General features: G+C 37.2%; 2 protein-coding genes across 2 annotated transcripts; one reads left to right on the forward strand and one right to left on the reverse strand.

The window, feature by feature from the left end:
- Positions 1-3,800: 3,800 nt before the first annotated feature.
- LOC115702269 (growth-regulating factor 3) lies at positions 3,801-6,419 on the reverse strand. The gene is made up of 4 exons (XM_030629714.2): positions 5,688-6,419; positions 5,316-5,522; positions 4,871-5,216; positions 3,801-4,513 (listed from the first exon to the last, which is right to left on the reverse strand). Exons 1-4 carry the CDS (start codon positions 5,923-5,925, stop codon positions 3,994-3,996), a joined length of 1,311 nt encoding a protein of 436 aa, XP_030485574.2. The 5' UTR covers positions 5,926-6,419; the 3' UTR covers positions 3,801-3,993.
- Positions 6,420-13,655: 7,236 nt separating this feature from the next.
- LOC133035619 (uncharacterized) lies at positions 13,656-16,351 on the forward strand. Its single transcript, XM_061111656.1, has 2 exons — positions 13,656-14,720; positions 14,796-16,351. Exon 1 carries the CDS (start codon positions 13,995-13,997, stop codon positions 14,688-14,690), a length of 696 nt encoding a protein of 231 aa, XP_060967639.1. The 5' UTR covers positions 13,656-13,994; the 3' UTR covers positions 14,691-14,720; positions 14,796-16,351.
- The last annotated feature ends 900 nt before the right edge of the window (positions 16,352-17,251 follow it).

Here is a 17,251-nt window from a genome sequence, read left to right on the forward strand (position 1 = left end):
TTCTCAAGTACCTTCCTCCATCTTCTGACCACGTTTTTTTCTATTTTCTTTTTCTTTTTTCTATTCTATGAATGACTATTACTTAGTTGTCATCTTTCCCATCACTATCGCTGAAAAAATCTTTAAAAATGAGTGTTAAATCTTTTGCCAACAAATTTAAAAGCAAATGGCTTGTTGTTGAAGATAATGATTTAGACTTTACTCTGCCTATAAAAAAAGTGATCGTCGCCCTATTAAGAAGAAATCGAAGGTTAATGTTACTGAAAATATTTCCCTCGCTGAAGTTAAGAAAGGGAAGAGCCAAGCTGATGAGAGTACGAAGGTTTCTTTCTAGTTTCTTTATAGTTTTGCCCTAACATTGCCCTAACTTTTATTATTACTTACCATAATCGAGTTTTTCCTGTACGAGTCGTGTATTACAAATTTTGAATCCTGTTTTTTTTTTTTTTAAATAATAATAATAATATTGTAGTAACACAACTATTATTCAACTAATATACAACTTAACTGGAACTAGAAATATAAAAATTGAATGGGCATCGTTATGAAAATATTTGTCAGTATTTTTTTTTTGTCACTGATCAACAATCAATTAAACCTTAATAATATTATGTGGAGAAACAACTGTTAGAACTCTGTAAATTAACTTTATAACAACTAAATGAATATATTAATAAAACTAACCATGTTATAATTTTTTTTTTAAAGAGCTTTGTGTTAGATTGTGAATATGAAATACCTGCAAATATCATAAAAAAAATATTATAACGTTGACGGTTTATAATCATTGATATGTCTAGTTTCAGAGTGTTAGCAAAATGTTAATACAACTATAATGCAACTACGTAGAAATTTAAAAACTAGAACAATGTTTCTATGTACGTGGCTCTAGATGAATTCAAATTTTATTTGTTATTTGTGATTTGATATGAATAAATCAACCATTAAAAATCTAGAAAATAATATTAATGCAACTGGAGAAATATTAGCTAGTGTATTAATATATTTTTCTTCAGTTTATACATGATTTAGATTGATTAGAACTACAAATCTATTTTAGACATATCTACATTTTATGAATCTAAAAAATTGATATTAGGAGAATTAGTTTTTTGTGATTTTAATCGTAATTCAAGGTTGAATTTTAGTTTTGTACAAGTTTTTCTGTCTGATTTTGCATAAATTCGAAATTGTATATGTTTGAATTTCTTACGGTCTTTTTCTCAAGTGAAGTCGCCAAAATTTATGGTGATTATCCGTCTGTTTTGGTTTCTTTTCAGTTGGCCTGCTAGTTTGGTTACTGAAAGTTGTCGTAGTTGTGCCTGAAGTCAATGCTAATGTTCGATTTATGGGCCAGCAAGTAACTATTTTGTGTCTAGGTCATCATTACAATTGTTTTAATGTAGCCCAATAATTTAAGGATAAAGTGATTAATCGAATATGGGTGACTGATGTTCAATTATCTATAGTTTTAGTTATTTTATAAGGTCATTAAGAATTAATATAAACCCTTATTTTTTTTATAATGCAATTTTATTTTGATATTGATGGGAACTCACATTGAGATATACTAATGGGAACTTTTTATACGAAGATGACAGAGAGATATAGTGAGAGAACGACCATTAGACGTAAATAATTTAAGCAATATTACTCAAGACTGAAAGATTGGGAGAAAGTTGTTGACCTACCCCCTGACCACTTGAATAAGGAGAGTTGAAAGCTTATTTGCAAACTGTTCGTAGCAAAAAAAAAAAATTTGAATCGCACAAAAAAAAAAAAATAAAACAAATAGACAGCTAATAAAATATCCAACAATGCAAGACACAAGATCGTTGGCTTCTAATAGTCACACATTTGTAAGTAATAATATTTATCATTTATTTTTAAAATATAATTTATCTTAAAACACATTATAAACTCTTTCATTTATTTATTTTTATATAGGATGGTCTACTAGAAGAGCATATAGTCGATGCATAGAAGGTGGCTCATACGAGAAAACCGTCTGGTAGTTTTGTCAACGAAGTCGCTGCAGAAGATTTTGTAAGTAAATAAAATATTGTATTGTTAAATTTTAAATATTATATTAATTATATGTTCCAATAATATTTATTTAAATATGAGAAACTACGTAAGAAGCTTGATAAGAAACGACTCGAAAGATAATCTCAGAGCGATATATTTAGTACTAAATCTGATAGTAGTTATCAATTCGAGATACTTGGAAAAGTTCTTCAGAAAATACCTAATTATCAAAGAGGCGTGGGTTATATGATCAATGGCAAAGGAAAAAAAATCATACAATCAAAGTCAGTCAGCTGCGCATCCTCCACCCCCAATAAAATTTACAACACCGTGGTAGATATGTTTGTAACTAAACGTGACACATTAGGGAGTAGTTTGACACCTGAATAATGTGCCAATTTATATAAGCCACATTTTGATAATTTTGTCCAAATATATGGTCAATCACAATCTCCTGGTGGTTCGTCTTCCCAGAGTAATGCCACTCCTCTAAAACATCAACACTAGCCTTCTCCGTAGCAGCAACACCAATCTGGTTTGCAGCAGGGAAATCAGTTCGTATATGAAACCCCTTTGTAGTCTCCTCCACAGTTTAAATTTTACTGATTTTGAAATATTTAGAAATTCTTTGTAGGAGCTATAATTTTTTTGACCCCTATACTCAACAAAGCTCAGTTAGGGGAACTTACACTTGGTTTATCATCACATCAACTATATGTTCCTTCTCCGCCACAACCATCGGGACCTTCCAATAATAATAATGTGAATCAAGACTTTTTCATCAAAGACCTTAATGATGATTTTATGGAATAAATAGTTTATGCTTGTTAATAATTCACTATAAATATTATGTATATTTTATTTATTTAGTTTAATTTGAGACACTATAATAGTAATGAGTATTGTTAGTGTTAAATTATAATATTTAGAATTGGTTAAATTATATATTTTTTATTTAATTTATTATTTATATATTTATATAATTTTTTAATTTAATTTAATTTATTTATTTTTTTAGAAATATTTAAAACATTAAGAATTTTAAATATTTCTAAATTAATAATAAAAAAAAACGTATAATTTAAAAAATTAAAATGATAAAAAAATTAAGTTTTGACACGAAATAAAAACAAATCAAATACAACACAAACCGCTTAACACGAATTTGACATGTTTGATACAATTTTTTTAAATATAATAAAATAAAAATTAAGAGTAAGTCATATATATTTGATGTGACTTTGAGTCCTCACCCTTCTCAAAAAATAAATATGATGTATTCTGATTAAGAGTAATAAAAATAAAAGAAAAATACTAAAGCATGTTTGATTAGGAGTAATAAAAATCAAAGGAGTATTAGAAAATGAATAATAATAGAATAGAATAAATTTTAATGCAAATAAGAAAAAAGTTAATACTTCATATATGCATTAAAATGATCTTAACTTTTTTTTTTTTTTTTTGAATAATATGATCTTTACTTTTACTCACTTTTAGATGAAATATCCACTTTTAGTAGAATAATTATTCTACTAAATATCCACTTTTAGCACTCTTAATGTACTTTTTTTTTTTTTAATGTGTTTTAATGCCAACAAAGAAAGAATAGGTGCCATGGAAATTGTAGTATTGTACCCTAGAGCAATGCTCAAAATTATGGGGTGTGGGATTGAACACCATTCGGATTACAAAGACAAATTCATTAAAGAATTAACCTTTGAATTCTTTTCAAAATTATTCTCAACCACCAAAAAAAACAAAAGGCACAACTCAAACAAAATCATTTAGCAATAGAAATGATCCTATTACCACTCCACTCCACTCCGTTACAAAGCAATACTTTTTGTTTTAGTGGAAACAAACCATTAAATTAAAGAAAAATAAAAAACATGCAATTTATACATTTGAGCATCAAGTTAGAATTTAGGCCCAAAGTAAATATATTATCCAAAAAAAAAAAAAAACTTAAGTGCTGACAATGCAAGTGTCAGAGGCAGAAGAACGAGGAGGCAACTGATGGAGAACACTAGTAGGAGATGATGAATTGGAGTTGGAGGATCGCAGGGCCTCAGCCAGCGGCCCACCCATTGAGGCCATTGGGTTTGAAGCCCATCCACTGGAGGCCCAGCCCAACTGAGACTGCTGCTGACGATCAGAATGGGCTTCTGGGTGGCCCATTTCCTCTCCGTTTCCACCAGTTGACAACTTCAACGAAATATCAGAAGTTGATGATGAGTTGTTTCCCGTTATGGAAATTGATAAGCTTGAAGCTGAGCTCATTGGACTCGACCTCATCCTATTATTGTTATTGTTATTATTATTAGTATTATTATTATTAATTTCTACATTTCCTGATTCTTGAAGTGATCTCGGCCAGTCATCAAAGAAGTGCCGGAGTATGTGACCGTCCGATTTGCCGTCGCCGGAGACCTCATTATGGGGTTTAAACAAGTCCTTATTTTCATTTTTAACATCTGAAGCGTTACTATTAAAAAAAAACAAAGGATTGTTATGAAAAGCAACGGTTGGAACTTGGAGCTTAGTTACTAAGAAAATTTGAGATTTTATAGTTATTTTTTAAAAGATTTGATACTCTTATTTATTTGTCCCCCATGTGAGTTTCTGTCCTTAAAATAAAGTATATTTTAAATCAAAAAATAAAATAAAATAAAATACCCCAAATAGATTCTTACCACTAGAATAACAAGTACCATTTATCAAAGCTGGAAACCCAAATCAGATTAAGTAAGATTTAACATTATTATTCTTTTCAAGTTTCTTAATAGACCAAGAAAAATAGGCCATTTTCCATAACAAGAAAAAAAAAAAAAGCAAAAATTACCTCCGGTTGTTGAGATGGAGGAGATCTATGGAGGATGTTGGCATTGAAAGTGAGAAATGGGCTGCATTAGATGACGTTGACAAAGGAGATGGACCATTGTTAGAAGCAAGAGTCCCTCTACCGACGCCGTCCCCGGCGAGTCTTCCGCCGCCGGTGGTGGTGGTGGTGGGTGTGGGGATTTCCACAGGCTTTCTTGAACGATTTCTTCCACGGTGCATGTGGCGCTCACAGTACTTTTGACCAACCACCACATCTCTTGAACACCGCCATTTCTTCCCGTCGGTTCTCCGGCACCGACCAGGTTCCGGATCCATGGATGCTTTTCCCCAATAACCCGACTGTAACACTACATCATAATACACCATTATAATATACACATACATTTAATACTGGAAAGTACATTAGATCATATAATGTAATAGTAATTATGGGAGATGATACTTACAAGTAGGGGAAGGTTGAAAATGGGGATAAGGTTGAAGAGAATGATGCAAGAAATACGGTGTCGTATGAAGAAGATTAAAGCTTTTCTTAATATGTTGAAGAAGCTCAGAAGGAACAGTAGCACCAGCTAACATGTACCTAAATATCAAAGCTTGTAACTCTAGTTCTTGCCATTGGGCCAAACTAAAGTAACTACCCATTCCTCCTCCTGACAAAAGAAAAGAAAAAATCACCATTTAAAGATATAATGATGGTAATAATGAAAACCCCATCAAGGAAAAACACAACCCCAATAAAATAAATAAATAAAGGTAGAAACTTTCCATACCAAGAAACTAGAAAAAACAGTTTAGAAAAAGAAAGAAAGCCATACTTGGGATTCTAGTAGTGGGAGAAGTAGTTGAATCAGTAGACAGAGTACCAGTTGTGATCATTTTAGTGATGTTTGGTGGCTCAGGTACAAACAGAGGAAGAGGTTCAGAACAAGTAGAAGAGAGGTCTTGTTTCATGTGATGGGTTTCGATAACAAGTTTTGGTATCTTTGCAGAATGTTGTTGGTGATGTTCTGACTCATGTTGCTGATTTCTCCATTGCTTCAGATGGAAGTCCATAGAAAGAGAGAGAGAAATAAAGAAAAAAGTGCCTAAAAGAAAAAAAAAACAATAACAAAGGAATAATAATAAGATTTGAGTTTTAAGACAGTGTCTTTTATATTTGGTTGGGACTTGGGAGTTTATAAACACTATTTTTCTGTTTGGTGAGCAACCAAAGAAGAAGAAAAAAAGGAAGCTTTTTAAGTAGTGAATTGAACTTGTGTGTGTTTGTGGGTTCTCTCTTTGGCAGATACCTCACATTCTGACATAAAAAAGCCTGCAAAGTTTGTTTATAGCCAGTGGAGAAGCCTAGGGCACTTGAGATAAAGACAGTCAGACAAGACAGTTGAGAGAAAAATAAATATATAATTATTAAATAATAAAAAAAAATTATAGATCATGTTAAAGATAGGTAGAGAGAAGTGGACTAGCAGTAAGTAACACATGCAGTCTTTCTTTCTCTTGTTTAGTTTGTTTTTAATTTGTTGCTTTGGGAATAACAAAGCTATTTGGGTGTGATTTTTGAGCAAAGACATCAGCAGCATATATGGGGTTATGAGAAGAAAAAAATGATACAAAAATCCCAAATACCCTTTTTATTATTTTGTCTTAAAAGTTGAATAAATAAATAAAAATTGTTAAAACCCCAAATCCAAGACTTGAGGCATATGTAAAGATATAATGAGAGAGAGAGAGAGAAATGTGAGCCGACAATGCAGTTCTATGGCAGCCGAGCTCAGGCTTTTATCATTCTCCTTCCAGTGATTTAGCGTCTAGAATAGCTCAAATGCTGGCTCGCTCATCCAAGTCTTGTCTTTTACTTTGTTTTTATTTTTTTCAACTTTTACAAAAATACCATTTTTTTTGTAGTTAAATAGCAGTATAATTATTTAAAGTTTTGAGTTTGTAGACGTTATAAATTCAATGATTTTTTTAGTGGTATAAGTACTCAATGTTAGTAAAATTGTAATTTTTTTTTTCTATTTTCGTTGGTACAGACTTCGTTTTAAATTTATTAAAAAAAGATTTGGAAATAACTGATACTATATATTTTTATTCAGACTAAATAATTTAGAATTCGGATCTTATATGTGTTATGTTTAAGACAATAACATAATCTATATTAATAAAACTGGAAAAATATTATAGTTTTATAAATATTAAATACTGTTAAAAAAATAATGAGTTTATGCCTTTTACAAGAGCATTGCTATTGGGCACCAGTGGTGCCTAGCACCTTCTAGATGTGTCGACTTGCAATTGGTTAGCGATATTCCATAAAAATTATTATATTAAACTATATGGGACCTGATACTTAATTGCACCAATAGCGATATTGACACGTAGGAGGGTGCTAGGCACCAGTGGTACCCTTTAGCATTTCTCCTTTTACAACCCTAAAATTTTAAGTAATTTTGACATTATTTACTTTTTTTCTTTTTTTTTTTACAAACTTCGTTAGTGTAAGCAACATTAATTCTCTTCATGGTGTTTCAATAAGTGGTCCTATCTCTAACCAATAATTAAGTTTTATCGATTTCTGTTTATGCAATTGTTTTTCTTTTTCTTCTTTGGGATTATGCATTTCAGGCATGAGAACCCATGCAGTGCTTTCTGATTATTTAATGTAACATGGAAATTAAATAAATGTGTGTATTTATTGTGAAAATATATTTATAAAAAGGGTGTTTTTAGGGTTTAGTTGTTATTATTTTTGTGTAAAGAAAAAAAAGTAAAAAAGAATAACTTTTATTACTATTAAAAAAAGAAATTAAAAACTTTTACTAGTGTAGCTGTAAACCATTTTTGATTGATTCAAAAAGTACTACATCAACAAAAATTTGTGGAAGACCTGATGCCAAACATTATAGTATGACATTTAGTTGAGTGGTGGCTATTTGATAAGGAAAAACAAAAGAGAAGACTTGTTCACTTACTTTTGTACATTATATTTTTAAGAAGAGGAAAGAAATAAACTGTACAATGCCACAAACAAAAATAGCTCAATGTGCATCATCTAATGTGCATCTCATTTGTAGTCAATACGGAGTCAATAAAACGATAATAAAAATATTTAAAATTAATAATAATCGAAAGCAATAAACAACATACGCAATTTATAGAAGTTTGAGTCCAAATATTAATAACGACTTACTCTCTTTATATTATATTTCTCTAAGAAGTATTAAGATCACAAGAATTTAGTCAATGAATTTTTGATATTCTTATATAGAAATTACAGATAATATTTTGTAGTGTGATAGTTCTCTTAAAGAATTAGAGTTCACCCCTGAATAGTAAGAATGATCTAGTATTTATAGGGCTATAGGTGAATCAATTACATTAATTACAAAATAAACAATAAAGGATAATTGACTCAATCACACGATTTCCTCAATCCCCTTGATTTTCTCAATCCCACTATTTTAGGCATTTGAAATGACCTAATCTTCAGGGATTGGGCGGTTAAGACAAATCTGGTTTCTATCTTCGCTAAATTGTTGGTAGGATATGTCGCCCAAGGAGCATCCTCTAATCTAATCGAGGATATTTAGTTATTCTCTTAGAGCTGCCAACCCTTTTGGCAGAGTAGTATAGGCCATATTTGCTTCTCGGTTATTACACCCAAAGCCCTTTGAGCAATCTTACTTAACTATATACCGTCCTAACTCATTATCAACCGCCACGTGTCATCTTTCTTCGTGCCACATCATAAGGGTACTTTTAAGATAACATTTGCCCTCTAAGTTTGCGTATGAGCGTCTAGTCGTATGTGGACTTCTCAGCTTCTATCTTTGCATGGCCAAGTGTCACGCATCTTTCCTTACACGATTTGTCCCTTAAGGCTTCGTGCCTACCTGATGTGAATCTTTCCTACGTCTTTTCAAATCTTTTGTCATAATGATCATTAACTTCAAAAATCGTGCATGGGGAAACGTGTCTGACTTTTAGACATTTTTTGATACAGTTTTAATAAAAAGAAAGGGTTTTAGGATTTTTGTGGAGAAAAGTAATCATTTTGAATTTATTTCTCTAAAAAATATTTTCCCAATCTGCCTTTCTCCTATAAATACTCCTCCAAGCTTCATTTCAAACTTTTAATACCTTCAAACTTTAAGAGCAAAAAGTTCCATGTTCTTCATTTTGAAGTTTTTCTCAGATCATTCGTTGCGCGGACAAGATTGAGGTGGATATCCTCTTCAAGATTTTCAAGTCCAACAGTGAGTAAGTCTTCATTTCCTTTTCTTTGCATGAATTTTTACAACTTTTTCTCTATTTGTGTTCTGTGTGAGTTCTTTACTGGAGTGGATATATATTGCCAGTGTTCATCCGAATCTTGTGATTTATTGTGTTGATTGACTACGGAATAATCATCGTCGTCTGTTAGGGTCGAATCAACTCAAATTTTTGCATGATTTGTCTTCATTATCATTGTGCATTACTCTACTATAAAATAACTTTTAAATGTGATTTTTTCAGAACATTAATAAAAAAAGAGAAGCTAAAGCATCCTAATATTTCTTCTCATTGAAAGTTGACATTTAGAGGTGGTTATGTTATAAAAATTGTAGCTATAGACTGTACCTAATTGCTATAGCTACAATTTTTTTTTATTTCAGTTGTGATGTGTAAATGAGAGGGGATATAGCGTCAGTTTTTAAGAAATAACCGACGCCATAGGGACACGCTGTAGCTTAAACGTGTCAATTTGTCGTCGATTATTTCCTAATGACCGATGCCATAGGGTTTATATAACCCACTCCCAGCCTTTTTCTTTGCCACTTCATCTTCCTCAAACCCCAAAGAACTAATAATGCCTTCTTCCTCTCAAACCCACGAAACCTTCGCCAACCAACCCCTTCCTTCCCCCATTTCTTCATTTTCATCTGTTTTTAATCCTTTTTTAAATTTTGTATTTTTCATACCCAAAAATATATCCTCGGAGTTTGATTGTGTTTTGTTTATTTTTTTAAGATAAATCGAGCTTAGAGATTGTGGTTGTGGTGGTTGTAGCTTCGGTCGCCAATTTTAGTTAAGAAATGATTGGATCTTAACATCCATTAAGGTATAAATCTAATCTTTAATAATTTTAGTAATGTACATTGGTTTTTTTAATTATTATTTTGTAAACTTTTGAAGGTTTTTCTATATTGTTAAGATTATGTTATTGTGGTTGTGTGTGGTGGCTAGATTTTAGTCGGTATTGGTGGCTAGATTTTGATAATAAGATAAAAATATACTCTTTAATATGTATGTATTTTATATTGTATCAAATATGTATTATATATATGTATTTTGTAATTGTATTGTATGTATTTTATGTATTATATATGTATATATTGAATATTTTAAATTAATAATTTTGTTAAGTATTGGGACTGAGAATGAGTTAGGAGAGTTTTAAAATAAAAGTTTAGAAATTAGTGCCTAAGAAATTAGTTTAGAAATTAGACTTTAGAAATTTATTTGTGAGATATAATTTATTATATATGTATATGTTTATTTTTTTAAAAAGAGTAGATGTAAATATAAGATGAGAAAAAAAAATTAACTTTTTTATTTGCATATTAATTCTTTTTTCATTTATATTCATGTGTTTAGATTTTTTTTACTAGCTAGTAACTAGTTACTAATATTTATTCTTATTTATGTGTTTTTATTACTTACTAGTTATTAATTTTACTAATAAGTTACTCATTAGTAATTAGTTAGTAATAAATTACTAACTTAACTAGTTAGTGTTGACCGAGAATTTCAGCAACCAATAAAATAATAGTAGATTAAAGAGCTGTAAGAAATTAAGAGAAGGATTTTTACGTGGTTGGGGCGTTAATGAGCCTTAGTCCACGCGTCTGTGTATTTATGAGTGTATTTAATACAGAGAATATTCTTGGTGAGTATTTACTCTTCTTGCACTTATGCAACCCAAAAATCTCGACCCCATTAATGAGCTTTGAGGGGGTATTTATAGTGTTTTTTGGTGGGGTGATTCCGAGAATTGTAGTACATATATTTTTTTAACTATCAATAAAGTTGGGTATTCCCAATGAATATACCATGGGTAATGCATTGTCAAATCCCTAGGTGCTGTAGGGATTTTATGTGGAATGTCCTTATTGCCTTTTGACTGATGGGACTCTTCACAGTGTAGCCGTCAATAGACTTAAGTGGTCATAGCCTCGTAGGTGCAAGTGGGGGGGTCGTGTCGTCAGACTTTATTGCGTGTGGCAGTCCCAACACGTTTCCTCCCATGGGGCATGAAGTGCGAGATGACTGCTCAGGGGAAGCCTGACACCTCGCGGAGATGCTTTGATGCCTCTTAGACCTCCGGGAGCATAGGGGACTTCGTATGCCTTCTCCGGGAGGCAGGTCCCGGATGCTGCCTTCCTTCATAAAGACTTAGCGATCAATTCAAATGTTAAGATCTTTTGGTCCACGTGTCCCTGTTTGGTTGGTCCACGTATATTGGGCAAAATCAGGGGCAACATTTACCCCCCAAGCCTTGTTTATTTAAGAAATGAGCAAGGCTTGTTCAGATGCCTCCGGTTGACTCCTCGGTTTCCTGGCACGTACTTCGGGCGCGTGAAGGCGTATTTAATGATTACCATTATTGCAGCGATTCACTTTTTGCAGGCGTTGATTCGTTTCATGCACTTTAATTGATACGGCGCATTAATTGGGTGTCAGACGGATACTCAAACGTTTCCACCGCCTTAATTACAAATCAATCTGGCCGTTGGATCTTGGGAATTCGAATCGTGCGCCTCCCCAGCCGTTCGATTGGTAGGTGATTGCGCCTGTTCCACATGCAGCTTGGCCTATAAAAGCCACCACCTTTCCTTCATTTGGTTACTTTCATCCTTTCACCAAATTTCTTCGAGTTTTCCAGAGAGAAAGAAAACCCTCAAACGAGAAAACCTTCAAACACTATAGGTTTCTTATTAACCCTCATTCGTTACTGTCAGTCAACATTTCTTCGTCGATCAACAACAACTCCCAGTTCTAACACTTTATGTAAGTTCTTCGCATCCCTCACTTTACTGTTTGTGTTCATGGCATGCTTTACTGTTCATCTGTTTTTCTGGGTTCACTGTTTGAAGTTTCTAGGCATTTTTTGCCTTGAGTTTTTGCGTAACATGTTTAGATTTCTCTTCTCTGGTTTTTGGGTTACTCTTATTTTACACATTATTTCTTGTAAAGGCCCATTCGCTCCTTACGTGATGGCCTTCAAGGGTACAGAGAAGACTTTGTCTTTCTCGATTTCTGCCCTTTCCCTTTCTTTTCCTTTTTTCACTTATGTGTAATGTCATTATCTGTAAGATTTTTTGCACCCGACGTTTGTCCAGGAAAACCTTCTAAGGCTTTCTTGTTGACATCCGTCCGGAGGGGGCCTCTTTCCAGCGGTTAGGGGACCCCCATTCCCTTTTTTAATTTACGGTTTGGTATGGGGCCTGACTGCTGGAATTTTAACTCTTTTTCAAAACCAACATGTCTACATCCGGTTCCAAATCTTCCAAAAAGGGAGGAAAACGCCTGGCCACCATAGAGGAAGTGATGGTGGGTCCCGTCGCCCAGGAGGGGTATAGACCTCGCGCTAGGGGATGGGAAGCGGCCGAGCTCCATTCTACTTTGACTTGCCCTCACCAATTGGAGAACATCGTGGTGGTGGCCGGCATCAAACCCGTGACCTCCAGGACGTACCACCAGCCGCCCCGTGATGTGGAGACGCCCAATCACAACTACGGAGGCTTCGGAGCTTGGAGCCAAACTCATTTGATGTCCGGGGCCATGCTTCCCCTTCAGGATTATTTCATTAATTTCCTTGTATTTGTCGGCCTTGCGCCATACCAACTTATTCCACAAGCTTACCGCCTGCTTTCAGGCTTATTCATTTTTCACTCTGCCCGGGGATGGGGCTCTCCCAGTCCGGCAGAGATTTTTTACTTTTATGAACTTGTTTCTGTCCCCAAGAAGGGGGACAAATTTAAGGACGGTTTTTACGGCTTCCGGGCCCACCCTTTGAATGAGGGTGTGGTCCCTTTCAACCAGCAAAAACACGTCAAGGAGTACCGCCATCGCTTTTTCTTCTCCTCCGGGTTCCGAGCGGTGGAACACCCAGAGCTCCTTACGGAGTGGGTTAGGATCCCTCCGTAAGAGCGGACCGTGCCTACTCAGCTCTTCCTTCAGCGGGCCAAGACCTTCGCAACTTATGATAGGAAGGATCTCGACGTCAGGGGTTTGGTCACGAGGGAGAATTGCCAGAAGGCCAAGCTGATCCTTGGGCACCAGTCGGTGGAGGACTCCAACCTTTCCAAGGTCATCTGCCCGAGCGTAAGGGTTCCGGCCGCGGAGAAGACCTTCTGGGATGAGATTATTGCCACCGTGGAAGAGAAGTACTGAGAGTACCTCTACCGGAAGGCCCAGGAGAAGGCTTACACTAAGGCCCAGGCGGCTGCTGGGAGGCCCCTTCGCGTTGGGAGCCCGGTTGAGAGGAGGAGCCAGACGGCTTCCAGGAGACCCCTTCGCATTGGGAGCCCGGTTGAGAGGAGGAGCCAGACGGCTGCCGGGAGACCCCTTCGCATTGGGAGCCCGGTCGAGAAGAGGGCTCCCAGGCCAAGGCCTACCGTCCAGGAGCCAAATATGGGGGCTCCTGATGCCAGCATTTCTGGCTCTGGTAAGTCCCCTTTAACAATACATTACGTCCTTTCTGTTCGCAAATATGCAAGACTTAGGCCTGTAGGGTTCGATGAACGTCTCCTTAGGTTTAGGATGCCCTCGACCCGGTGGGGGGATCATGCATAGGATTATTATTTCTCCAATTTAGGAGATTATTTAGGTCGGTCCCGGATGGGTTCTGGACCTCTGGTGCCCGTTCCCTTGGATCCTTCGGCCTATCTTTCTTATAGCTGGTTCCGTCCCTCGGACAGCTATCTCGGGGATGATGCAGCCAGTATTAAGATTCAGAACTTTGCTAGGGCCGAATTAGAGAGTCAGGGTAGGATTAGCTCGATTGCTTTTTAAGTGTTTACTGCTTTCACAGATGTTCTAACGCTTAACTCTTTTCTCTTGTTGCAGCAGCTAATCCCATGGAGGCGATCTTGGCCACCCTTGCTGGAGCCCACAGTCCTGATGCTTCTCTTCCTCCAACTTCTTCCCAGATGGTCACCCCCACGAAGGCTTCTTCCAGTGCCCCTCCAAACACTATTGACTTAGTGGATGAGGAGGAGGTACTTCCTGAGGAAGCTAAAGAAGGTCAAGAAGAGCAATGGGCTCTTCCTGGGGAAGTTGAAGAAAGTGAAGAAGAGAAAGAGGTTGCTCTGATCCGCAAGCGCAAAGGCAAGATGGTGGTTGAGGAAATACCTAAACGGCCGCGGAGAATGGACACTCCGTCCCCGAGCCGTGATTCCGGGATCCCTCCCGAGGTGGAGGAGTTTACAGTGCCTCCTAACATTGTGCTGACTCCGGTTCCCGGAGATGAGGCTAGGCACGAGCTTCGGATAGCCAAGTACAATTATGCCATGGATGAATACTCCCGGGGGCATGCTGAGGTGGAGGCCTTGAGGAGGATTTTGCGAGAGGAGATGCAAAATTCCCTTAACGATCAGAACTACCAGAACCCGTGGGATCTAAACCGGGACCCCCTGACGGACTGGTTCAATCGTTTCCTCGGTCCTACCTTGGCTCCTTTTGCTGCGAAGATGACCGGCGAGTACGTCTCCCAGCTAACCCGGTGCGCGCCTAAGCGATTCGCTGCTTGTGCATCCTTGAACTCCGTCTTTTAAGTTCAAGATCTCAGCCACTCCTTGACCGTGGTAAGTATTCTGTGATTTACTTCTTTTCTCATTATTTTTCTTAAGGCCTTTACTCACTCTTGCTTCCTTTTCCAGCTTGCTGTAGAGGTCGGCCGCCTTTCCAAAAACATAGTTAATCATGGCTTCGTCTTGTCCGAATTTGGAGGCATAGACGAAGTCGTGAAGATCCTGCAGGACCTGTCTGCTGAAAGGCGGGCGTTCCAAGAGGAGGCTGCGCGGCGGGAGGCCCTTGCTAAGGCCAAGTTCGAGGAAGAGGCTAAACAGAGGGAAGCCCAAGCGGAGGCGATGATCCGAGAGGAGGTCCTTCGGAGGGATAGGCTGGAGGCCAAGCACCGAGAAGCGTTGAGGGCGGAGGGCGAGGCTGTTGCCAAGGCCAAACGCGAGCTTCGGGAGGCTAGGGCAGCCTTAGACGAAATGGCTGCCAAGGTGAAGTCCTTAGAGGAATTGCACTAGGAGGACTTGGAGTCCAGGGCTAACCTGGCCGTGGAGCTGAAGGAGCTTAAGGACTTTAAGGACCAAGCCTTGAAGAAGGCTAAGAAAGATGAGCTCCTTTCTCCTGTCTCCTGCAGCCGTTGCATCAAGCGGTTCGATGATGGCGTCTACATTGCCTGGTCAACAAATGGCCAGAGTATCAAGCTCGACTTCTACCCAAAACCTGCAGAGATGATTGCCAAATTCCGGGAGAAGAAGAAAAAGCTTGACGCCATGCTGGAGGCGCGCATTGGTCCTCGCCTTCCTCCTCGCATCGACTAGGTCGTTCCGAGTTCAACCCATTACAACCCAGATTTTTCTTATCTTCTTCTTCTTCTTTTTTTTTTTTTTTTTATTTATTTTCAACCAATTTGCTTTTATTTAAGACAATCTTTATTTAAATAGCTGTTTTATTTTTTGAGGGGAAACAATGGTTAAGGCCTGTCCCCGGGCCCTTTGTATATTTTTTTTGACCTGCCCTTAGGGCCAAGATTTCTATATATATATATGTATGATCTTCTTTGATGCACATATTTTTTTCTTTTTGGACCTGCCCTTTGGGTCAGGATGTTTATACATATGCTCTTTTTTGGTGCATACTCTTTTTTTTGTTTTTTGACCTGCCCTTTGGGTCAGGATGTTTTACTTTTGGCCTGTTTTTCGTCTGTCTGTGTGGTATGCCTTAGTACCCCCCTGAGTGGCATGAAAACTTTGTTTATAAGGCACTCAATTTTATTTAAAATACAGAAGCTGCATACACTTAGACGGTACAAACCCTTTAAACAAAGCCTAAGTTACACTTTTGGACTATTGGTAATATTTTCGGAGGTGATCGGCGTTCCAGGACCTTGGCACAATGGTTCCATCCATCCTTTTCAGCTTATAAGTGCCTGAACCGATTTCGTCCTCAATTTCATATGGTCCTTCCCAATTTGGCCCAAGTACCCCCACTCCGGGTTCTTGGGTGGCTGGGAAGACTCTTCTTAAGACCATATCCCCAATAACAAATTTTCTGTTTTTAACTTTGGAGTTAAAGTATTTGGTCACCTTCTTTTGATAAGCTGCCATCCGTATTTGTGACTCGTCCTGGAGTTCTTCAACTTGATCCAGCGCTTCTTGTAATAAAGCTTGGTTTGTAGCTGGATCGTAAGTCGTTCTCCTGTGGGACGGGAATAACGTTTTTACCGGGACCATCGCTTCACAACCGTACGCCATTGAGAAAGGCGAGTGGCCGGTCGTGGTTCTGGGGGTCGTCCGGTAGGCCCATAACACTCTTGGCAACTCTTCGGGCCAGTTGTTTTTGCAGGCCAACAGCTTTTTCTTTAGGGTGACCTTTAAAATTTTGTTGACTGCTTCTGCTTGTCCGTTTGTTTGCGGCCTTGCCACCGCGGAGAAGCTTTTTACTACTCCGTGTTGGTTGCAGAAGTCAGTGAACTCTTCGCAATCAAATTGCTTTCCATTGTCAGAGACTATTTTGTGAGGCAAGCCATATCGACACACTATGTTTTTGATAACAAAGTCTAGTGCTTTTTTAGCAGTTATAGTCTTCATGGGCTTAGCCTCCGTCTAATTGGTGAAGTATTCTACTGCTACTATTGCATACTTTACTCCTCCATTTCCTGTTGGCAGGGACCCAATAAGATCTATTCCCCAGACCGTGAAGGGCCAGGGACTAGTCATCAGGGTAATTTCATTGGGAGGAGCTCTCGGTATGTTCACGAACCTTTGTCACGAATCACATTTTTGGACGTAGTCTATGCAATCTTTTTTCATTGTTGGCCAGAAGTATCCCTGTCTCAATATGTTCTTTGAGAGACTCGGTCCTCCTGTATGATCTTCACAGAACCCTTCGTGGACCTCTAACATAATTTGCCTAGCTTCAGGGTCCGATACACACCTCAAATAAGGCATGCTGAGTCCTCTTCGGTAGAGAATTTGATCCATCATTACATAACGATGAGCCTGGTACTGGATCTTTCTAGACAGTGCCCTTTCTTTGGGTAACTCACCTTTTGTTATGTATTCTATGATGGGGACCATCCAGTTGGGTTCTTGCCCGA

This window comes from Cannabis sativa, chromosome 3 (genome assembly GCF_029168945.1).
Source record: "Cannabis sativa cultivar Pink pepper isolate KNU-18-1 chromosome 3, ASM2916894v1, whole genome shotgun sequence".
Taxonomy (NCBI): Eukaryota; Viridiplantae; Streptophyta; class Magnoliopsida; order Rosales; family Cannabaceae; genus Cannabis; species Cannabis sativa.

Excerpts from the sequence above, each read along its gene's own strand:
- LOC115702269 (XM_030629714.2), bottom strand. The coding sequence starts at position 5,925 with ATGGACTTCCATCTGAAGCAATGGAGAAATCAGCAACATGAGTCAGAA. Across the intron at positions 5,217-5,315 it reads TTTTCAACCTTCCCCTACTT|TGTTACAGTCGGGTTATTGG; the intron begins GTAAGTATCATC and ends ATTATGATGTAG. Across the intron at positions 4,514-4,870 it reads CTCCATCTCAACAACCGGAG|TAACGCTTCAGATGTTAAAA; the intron begins GTAATTTTTGCT and ends TTTTTTTAATAG.
- LOC133035619 (XM_061111656.1), top strand. The coding sequence starts at position 13,995 with ATGGAGGCGATCTTGGCCACCCTTGCTGGAGCCCACAGTCCTGATGCT.